Genomic DNA, 8,528 nt, shown 5'->3' with positions numbered 1-8,528 from the left:
GGGGAGATTTGTCTCCTACAGAAATGTGGCTGCCCCGGTCAGAAAGTCAGAAATTCCCACGCCCGCCCAGACTGAAAGAAGCGGGCTTGCCCAGCAGCGAAGCTCAACGGACAAACTGTTTGACGTCGAGGCATCGACCTACTGTTGTAAACGGTGTATCCGCTATATTCGTTCTGGTGACTCGCATTTCCAACCTACGCTGTTGCTAACGCTGTTGAGTGTGTGGCGTGGTGTTGCCATTCTTGGTATCTTTGTGCACCGTTCAGAGCGCTTCCCTTATAAAGTGAAATTCGTCTTTCCTCAGAGGTGAGATAGCCTTCACTCACTTTCCGTCTAATGTCTTGTTGTTGACTCGTGGCGCTTTACGCTAGATCTTTAATATAAACTCCTCGATGATCGCACCAGACTCCTACCCACTCGTCGTCACTCATGGACGCGTATACAACAACGTAATTTGCTCCTGAATTGCGAGCCTGAGGACTCCACTCTATGGCTTCGTAATATTAGATATTTACTCCGCGTGTATGCGGGAGCGGCAACGATTGGGCACGAGTCTGTGGTCGCACTTGCGGTGAGCCATTTCACAAGATACTACCATGAACCCCAGTGTGCATGCAGCTTACGTGATAATTGGGAACTTTTCTCTGATTCGCCTGCTTTCTCCTCTGTGTCAGTCACTCTCTTAGCAGGAAGCGCCTGAATCTAAGATCTAGTGTCGCTTGTATCGGAAGATCGAAAGCTCAGGGCGAAATAACCCCAGGGGCCGTGATTCCACACCTGCGTATTCTATACGAGTGTCACCAGCCCCTAGTACTTAGCTCCTTCGTCCCCCTCCGCAGCGCAACCTTATGGCACTGCTACAATCCACCACCCCTGTATCCAATCATAACCCACGCAGACGGCATGACATTTCCGCGCAGTCGTTTATTCCTGAGGCGCCAATGTAAACCTCAAATCCTCACTGCAGGCCCTAATTACAGATGAATGCGTGGATTCTCCTAGATGATCTAGTGACCCCGACCCGATCGGTGATAGATGCTGTCTCATTGTGCAGCGGTCCCATGAGTTTATTGGACGACGCCACCCCTGCGACGCCTAGTGGATACAGTAATGAGCTGGGATTTGGCTACCGGCTCGGGGAAGAAACGCCATCCCTTTAAATCTTAACACTGGTTGTCTTGATGGGTTTGGACGGAATCCGCCATATATTTAGAGAATGGATATTCCGTCTTGGAGCAATAAGAAGAACTGGATGTTGGGGCTCATGCATCTTATGTTCATAGCATTGCATTTTATAATTATATAACACCCTGCTTACTCCGTTGTGTCAGACATGATGGCACTGATTCACGGAAAGACGAATGAAATATGTAGTCAGGATCTAACAGAAAGTGAGAGGATTAGGTGAAGGAAATTATGGACACATGCTTTCCCTGTCATTTCTGCTGTTGGAAACACTGGAAAGGGCTGCAGTGGATCTTTTGGAGTGAATAAGGTGCAAGCCCTGGCTCAGATCTGGTCGCGTGACATACCTCTCTGGCCGCCATGGCGAAAACTGATCTTCAGACAAACGGTTCTAGTTTTCGTGAATCCGTATATGCCACAGACCGTACTCCAAACCGCCATGCCTCTCTGAGGACACTCAATTCCTCAGTTCGTTCATGGTTGGGAAGGCTCCTGGATACACCACTGCCCGATTCTGCCCTCGAGGCTGAGGTTAAGAACGTTGACCCGAACAACGGTAGCTGCTTCCTCACCATGCAGCGGTTTCATGTCCGTGGCGGGATTGCATTTTGCAGACTGCTGGGATCCTGCGCAGATACTACAGTCAGTACGATTCGGCGGCGTGAGCATTTCGCTTCGACTTTCCATTCACAGTACCCCACCAGCTAACCCGGCTCGAATGTGCATGGGGGATGGAGTTTGGTAGTCTGAAAATACATTTATCATGGGCTTGTCTACCGCGTAAATCTCACTCACAAGCCTGTTTACAACTGACTGACGGCTCTTACCTAACAGTGCGTCTCGATTGGGAAACTATGTTTGAAGAAGGTGAATGGGGAATGCTCCCCGAAACTTGCATCCTTGAAGAGATCCATGTCGCCTCTTTGTTGTTGCGGGACTCTGGAAACTCTCAGGCTCTCAGGAATGTATGTCGATCCATAACCCGAGCCATCCGCACATCGAACTAATTGCCATTCAGATTCTAGCATCAACCACGTCATTCCGCTACCGCATCCTCCCTTTCAAAAGTATGAAGTCACTCTACATACACCGGTTTGAACGCGATGGCGACAATACTTCATATGTGAGCAACGATCAAGCACCATCTCTATCCGTCCACATGTACCCCTATACTTCACTTGGAGCTTTAGAATCCCATCTACAGCCTCAGGTTGCGGTTTTCGACCTTGCCCGTAAACTAGAGGCACACGAATCTTGCGACCCAGGACTCTACGAGAATGACTTGAAGTTGGTGAACGCAATTTACGATATATGGATGTCTGCGCGAATCCCGCCCGGAACTCCCTCCGAGAGAAGTCTAGGAGGATGTACAACAACGTCGAGATCTACTTGTCACTTCTCATGGAGAGTGCCCCTTTGGTGTGGCGAATTCAAGAGAGGACCGAGTCCTCCACTCCAGCGCCCTTCTGAGAGACTTACAACTTCTGCCCTCATGCGGCTCACGGAGGCTCACAAAATTCAAGTTGCGGATGATATGCACGAAGAGGCTGCACCGAGGGAAGTGACGTTCGCCCCGAAGACTCTTCACTTCAGCCATTGGTTAGGGCTGCACAAATGGTTGGAGAACGTCAATAGTGCCGATCGTCTGGTAGACGTTAAAGACTGCCTTCCTCACTGGGATAACCGCCGGGGCAAGCGTCGCAACAAGCCCCACCATCAATCACAGAACTCGATCTGCACAATATTTACGTGCCGTGCAATTCGGTGGCCAAACGTTGGAAACTGGAGTGGGACCCTGAAGTGGGTGTGTTCCGCCCCCCCGCACGCTGGGTACCGAGGCGTGAACGCAATACTAGGTCTCCCTTTCGGCCATGGTGCCTCTGATCTTGTCGTTGTTCTTGGCGATAGCAATCCAGGCTGCTGTTGCCGTGATATGTCCTCATGGATAGCCAGGCTCTACAATTTCACAGTTCAGCACATTAGGACGGGTCACGATGATCCCACAAGCAAATATCACCGTCCAGTACCGCTTGGGCCTGCCAAGCTATTTTTCCATGAAAGATGCGTATTAGCAGGACTTACATTGTGAAAGCAAATAGTTAAATGTGAACTCGACTCATGTTCGGATGCAGCTCTCGAATACTGACGGCACAGGTGAACTGTGGCTATAGCTTCGTCACATCCTGAGCATTGACGGTTTGGCCTCTTGGAAATTCTGGGCCGATGACATTGCCTGTTTATAGTTGTCGTTACACTGCCATATCTATGTACAGTATCCCTGATTGATTTACGAAATTGTGCCGTTAACTGAGCACAAGTTGACCAGCTCTGTCGACTCGACCACTGGCTCTGTTCCTGATACCGAACAGTTATACGCTGAACAAATCTGCTTTGGCGCCCCTTGTGACACTATCTTGACAGCTCTATTGCTGCTGTTGTATCACAAATGATTCTGGGCCCTGACTCTCTGTAAGTGTCCGTGGTGTGCACAGCGATGCCTTCACCTCCGCCATTATCGCTTACCGCGGCTCCTACATGATTTTCGATCTGTTAGGGACTATATAGAGCCCCAGTTGGGCGAAACGAACGCTGTGAATTATGCATCATGTACGCGAATTGCGCACAGGTTCAGCTTGTGTTCATCCAAACACCTTCCAACGTAATCCAACTAGTTTTCTGTATTCTGAAAGCCTGGCCTACAGTATATCTGGCTGTCCTTGCACTTGATGTCACGGAGCGCTGACTAACAGACCACCACAAATTCAGTTACGCTGAGCGAGCTAGAAGTGATTCGGCAACTCTGAGCATGATTTATGAGCAAGCTTTCGTATGTCACAGCATCTAATGAGGCCAACTTTTATTAGTACATAAGGATTGCGGGATCCAAAGAAGTATCGAACCAAAGGACGCAACCCCCCTCTCTTTTAATCACTACAAAAACATCTTCGTTGCTCCACTCCAGGAGGGAAGTGGTGGAGTCAACGCGGGGACGGCGTGAGATCGGCCGGTAAGGTGATTCCTCACTTGCTTAATTCCTCCAGTTGTTCGCACCAGACTCATGTCCTAGATCTGGAACGCCATACCTATCTCCGCCTCGTATCTATTGTAAAATACCTCCAAACGACGATTCGTCCTCTGTTCGTGGATTTTCATCCCAAGTTATAAACGAGGGAATGCGTGGGAGTGAGGCGTTCCGAACGGATATTTAAGCGAAACCAGGCGATGTGTCCGCAGCTTTCAATGCAGAAATTGTTTCGAATCTCATGCGCCTGTGGATAGTGAGCAGCATCATGGTATTAGAAGGCATCAATGTGTATAAGAAGTGGCGTTTCCCTCTGTACAGCTTTATACGAAGAGATCCATAAGAATTGCTCTAGGAACTGGGAATAATGTGCTGAAGTGATTGGCTTTAGATTTTTGGAAAGGGTGTTGTCAAGAACATTGTGGTGATCCCGACCAAGGGTATGGCGAATCAGCGGGGTGCGCAGTTGGAGGCTACAAGCGCGGAATAAGATTTTTGTGAGTATCGAGGAAGAGATGCCCATGCCGAACAGTTCCTCCAGTTTGGGAGCCTGTGGTACTTGCTGGCATCAGAACTGGTGTGATGGGACACAAGGAGAATTACTGTAGCGAAAGGTGTCGCGCGGGGGATGATGTGACACATCCCGATGGCATGGGTGCTGATCAAACAACGTCCCACCGTAGTTTATCGCCTTCCGGCGTTACGTGAGCTCATTGGTTTGACATGCTCATTTGGGGATTTTGAGAGCTGGAGACAGGTCGACGAGGGGGGGCATGCTCGATTGGGGAGACAAATGACAAGATTCAACAGATGGAGGTCGACACGGGCAAGTATTAGTTAATTTGACAAATCCGCATTAGGGCTGTCCCTTGTCTATCCCTGGAGTATTAGAAAGGAGGGCTTTCCGGTACAATTATTAGCAAATCAGGTGTAGGGGCCGCGAGCCGCCGTATAGCTGGACGCACGCATCACTTTCTTGCGGAAGAGGGTTTGATTGATACTCGCTGCAGTATTGTGTGCTCGAAACAGACAAAACTCGGGCCTCAATTCCCGAGGCCACGCATTGACCGGCCAGAGTCTAGCCGGAAATGAGTCCAGTGTAATTTGAATGTCAGTGTTGCCGTGTGCGACATCCCAATTAGCGAAAACAACAGTGCGAGATAGGGATTCCCAATGACATCAGCACAGGAGGCCTAAGAAGCAGGTGCACATCTCCATCAATTCTGCAAGCATATATCAAACCGCGGAATTAACGCCTCAGTGCAAATATCTATCCACCTGGTTCAACTAGTGGGTACGTCGCCAACCATGCTGTGTTTGAGTCGCTTGCGCAACAGTAAGCCAACCCCTCGGCGTAGATCCAGAGGTGACGGATTCGAAGCTACCCGAGCAATGTGCAAGTGCCACCATATCGGCATGGTCACAAGTTTCTTTGCTCTTTGCAATGAAATACAAGCTTTGTACCACGAGCAACAGTTGGCCGCGCTGGTCAGCTAGAGGGAACCAAAGAACAGGCTCGTGAAGGGGGCCGATGAAGTAGACAAGAGAGAAGGCAGGGTATCAAGGGAATGGGATGAAAGATGTGCATTAAATACTCCGAATCAGACATCATGGGGCACGACGCCTTTTTCTCTTGTTGGAAACGGGTTCCACTTCGCGTTTTCCGCCGACAAGTGACTCCTCAAGGTCGCAAACCCACTCTCTAAAGATATGGCGAATTTGGCTCAAGTCATATCCAGTGCGATAGAATTCCGATGAATCGATCCTGAGAATCTTTGAGCCAAGATCATAGATGGCGAAATGAGGAAGAATGTGCGAGCGCAACGGGCCTAAATCCCGGAACGGATATGTATAACAATCTACGCCAGAGACGTCGTTTTTACTAAGAATCGGGGTCGTTCCTTGTGCTAGTCGGAGCCGAGGGATTGCAACATGCTTCATCTCCTGGAATGGCACAAGGATATAATCAAAAACTTCAGCACCTGAATAAATCTGGCCTAACGAATCAGTAAAGTGTGGAAAGAGGCCGACATAGCAGTGCTTACATCAAGGATGGGTGAGACACATCGTCTGCCTCTGATGCTTTTGACATGATCACTAACTTTGTCAATAATATCTTTGGAGGGCAGCAAACCAAATCGACCACATTCAAACAGCCAGTGAAGATCTGCCCGTACTGTGGCAAAGATGCAAGAGTGAGGAGTGGGTAAAGTGTATGACGTACAAAAGAGCTTACGCAATATGGTGTTTTTCGTGGAGGATAAGTCTAGAGAACGAAAGCTCATTCCCCACCAAAGTTCAAGTCTGAATATCTTCCAAGTCTTCAGATACCAAAAGATGTTTAGGCACGCATGACACTCACTGCGTCCGACGGTTCTGATTGACGGATAATATGGCATCTCTGAACACTACGACCATGTTGACGAGTGATCAAGCAACGGCCGTGAGTGGGGTCGACCTTGGGAGCGGGTGGTTCCATGCAAGGGGGGGGATGATACAAGGGTGATAAAATGTTCTCCAAAAAACTGATATCCCTAAAATGTCCAAGGCAGGAATCGAAACTGCTGGCCTCTTGAACTTATGAATATTACTGATCAACAAGACCAAAATCTGACCAAACGTGATCACGTGGGAGCACCGAGGCGGTTGGTTCAAACAAACTCAAACTCGGTCTCGATAACCCTATCCGCCTTTCAAAAGCATTGCATCACTCCATGCACACCGTTTCCAATGCAGTGAGGATTCCCCTGTCCCCGGCGGAGGTCGGACCCAACTGTTATGGTTATGTGGTTTTTCGTACATTAATATTGAACTGTTTTTCTCTTTACCCTGCTTAGCTCTATTATATTGGGTACCCTTTCAGCAGGCCCAAAAAAGTCGAAGTCCGTGATCAACACGTAATGAAGAAGAGGCTAGACAAGAAAAAGGAATAAGCAACATCTGACAACGAGCTAGAACCGATGGGGGGACGGTGCCAGATTGAAGGCGAGGCACTGAGGATGGAAAACTGGGAGGGCACAAGAAGTGACGGGACCAAAGGCCCGAAGTGTGATCAGCCTGGCCGTGGTTGGGGGGATTGGGGGGTTGGCCGGGTGAAGGCCGTGCCCCCGAATAGAGCGATGCAGCAACCAGAGCGAACTGTATGAGGGCTCAAATTATAACCCTATCCTTCAGTCCTGGTCGGGAGGCTACGCGCTCTGTGGATACTTCTTGATCGAGAAATGAACGAAAGCCCCTGAAAGGATACTGGTGTGCTGCCCACAATGTAATTTGCGAGGAATTGAAGACGGATGATAATTGGGATCGTGACGTCGTTGACGAAAAACAGACACATCTTCCGGGAGAGTGGGAAGAGATCCCTTGCAACGCACCAGATCCATACATATCCAATAATGATGGCTCACCATTCACATGGAACTTTGGACGCACCAGTGACAAGATCACGTAGGAACTTGCTGTCTAGCATTTTCGCGGTGAGAGTGAGAGTGTCAATACTGGCGTATAACGCTCAGTCCTGTTGTACATAAACTGAGGAAAGATGTAAAACGGAAATTTTCGCTTCATGAGCGTAGCGCCCCGGCGCCCACAGCAAGCATGGAATCCAAGGATGGCCACAGCGAGCGTTATCAGACACCGAACAAGATCCCAACTAATAAGTCTTGCCTATGTATACGTACCTCCTGCGGAGGCCGGAGTCCTGCCTGCTCGCCGCCGAGTGAGCATGATCACGCGGCGCCGGATTGCACCGCAAAGCTCCAATCATGCAAACTCCGCACAACGCCATATTTCCAAGGCTTACTCGCACACGCATAATCGGTACGCCAAATTTCCCTTTGATGTCCAATCGGACGCGCTGCGTGGCCTGCCACTGCAAGATGTGTGAAGCTCGCTGGGCTCCGAGCAGCTGTGAATGCTGGCTTGGGTGCTTTTAGATTATCTCTCGCCTTGCCCGGCGTACGCCTCTACGTGCTCCGAAACCAATGTTGCATATTGACGTTCGTGCGGGTGGATACTTGCGAGCTGCGGTGCAACTGCTGTATGCATAAGTGAGTGAATTATTCCTTAAAGCTGTACCAAGGCAATTACTTACTGTAGGCTCGGATCTCAATCTTTGAGCATTGCTATGTCCACCCCAAGTATATCCGGGGTCTACCCTGAAATTCCGTCCCCACGGACTCGATGTGTGTCGACGACATCATACAGTGTTGGGAGATCGTCGGCACAGAATCGGAACTAGCAGCCTCGTCACACATGCTTGTACTTTTGCGGGTAGCTCGACATAATGACATCGCAAATGCTAGTCAGGACTTCGTCAAACAAA

General features: G+C 49.4%; 2 protein-coding genes across 2 annotated transcripts; one reads left to right on the top strand and one right to left on the bottom strand.

The window, feature by feature from the left end:
- Positions 1-1,527: 1,527 nt before the first annotated feature.
- Positions 1,528-3,124, top strand: EI90DRAFT_3055441 (uncharacterized protein; the record flags this gene model as incomplete). The annotated part of the gene is made up of 4 exons (XM_039060141.1): positions 1,528-1,827; positions 1,890-1,965; positions 2,020-2,150; positions 2,204-3,124. Coding segments are annotated over exons 1-4 (1,315 nt in total), but the record flags the coding sequence as incomplete, so codon positions are not given.
- A 2,635-nt stretch (positions 3,125-5,759) lies between these two features.
- On the bottom strand, positions 5,760-6,842 carry EI90DRAFT_853365 (uncharacterized protein). Its single transcript, XM_039068166.1, has 4 exons — positions 6,570-6,842; positions 6,444-6,519; positions 6,253-6,383; positions 5,760-6,199 (listed from the first exon to the last, which is right to left on the bottom strand). Exons 1-4 carry the CDS (start codon positions 6,684-6,686, stop codon positions 5,816-5,818), a joined length of 708 nt encoding a protein of 235 aa, XP_038916817.1. The 5' UTR covers positions 6,687-6,842; the 3' UTR covers positions 5,760-5,815.
- Positions 6,843-8,528: the final 1,686 nt, after the last annotated feature.

This window comes from Cantharellus anzutake (genome assembly GCF_015039405.1).
Source record: "Cantharellus anzutake strain C23 chromosome Unknown EI90scaffold_20, whole genome shotgun sequence".
In the NCBI taxonomy this organism is placed as follows: Eukaryota; Fungi; Basidiomycota; class Agaricomycetes; order Cantharellales; family Hydnaceae; genus Cantharellus; species Cantharellus anzutake.
This window is presented reverse-complemented; position numbering and strand designations above follow the sequence as displayed.

Bases quoted from the DNA above. Each gene is read 5' to 3' on its own strand.
- EI90DRAFT_853365 (XM_039068166.1), bottom strand. From the start codon at position 6,686: ATGGAACCACCCGCTCCCAAGGTCGACCCCACTCACGGCCGTTGCTTG. The intron at 6,520-6,569 runs GTGAGTGTCATG...AAGACTTGGAAG, and splicing joins AATCAGAACCGTCGGACGCA to ATATTCAGACTTGAACTTTG. The intron at 6,384-6,443 runs GTAAGCTCTTTT...TCTTTGCCACAG, and splicing joins CACGAAAAACACCATATTGC to TACGGGCAGATCTTCACTGG.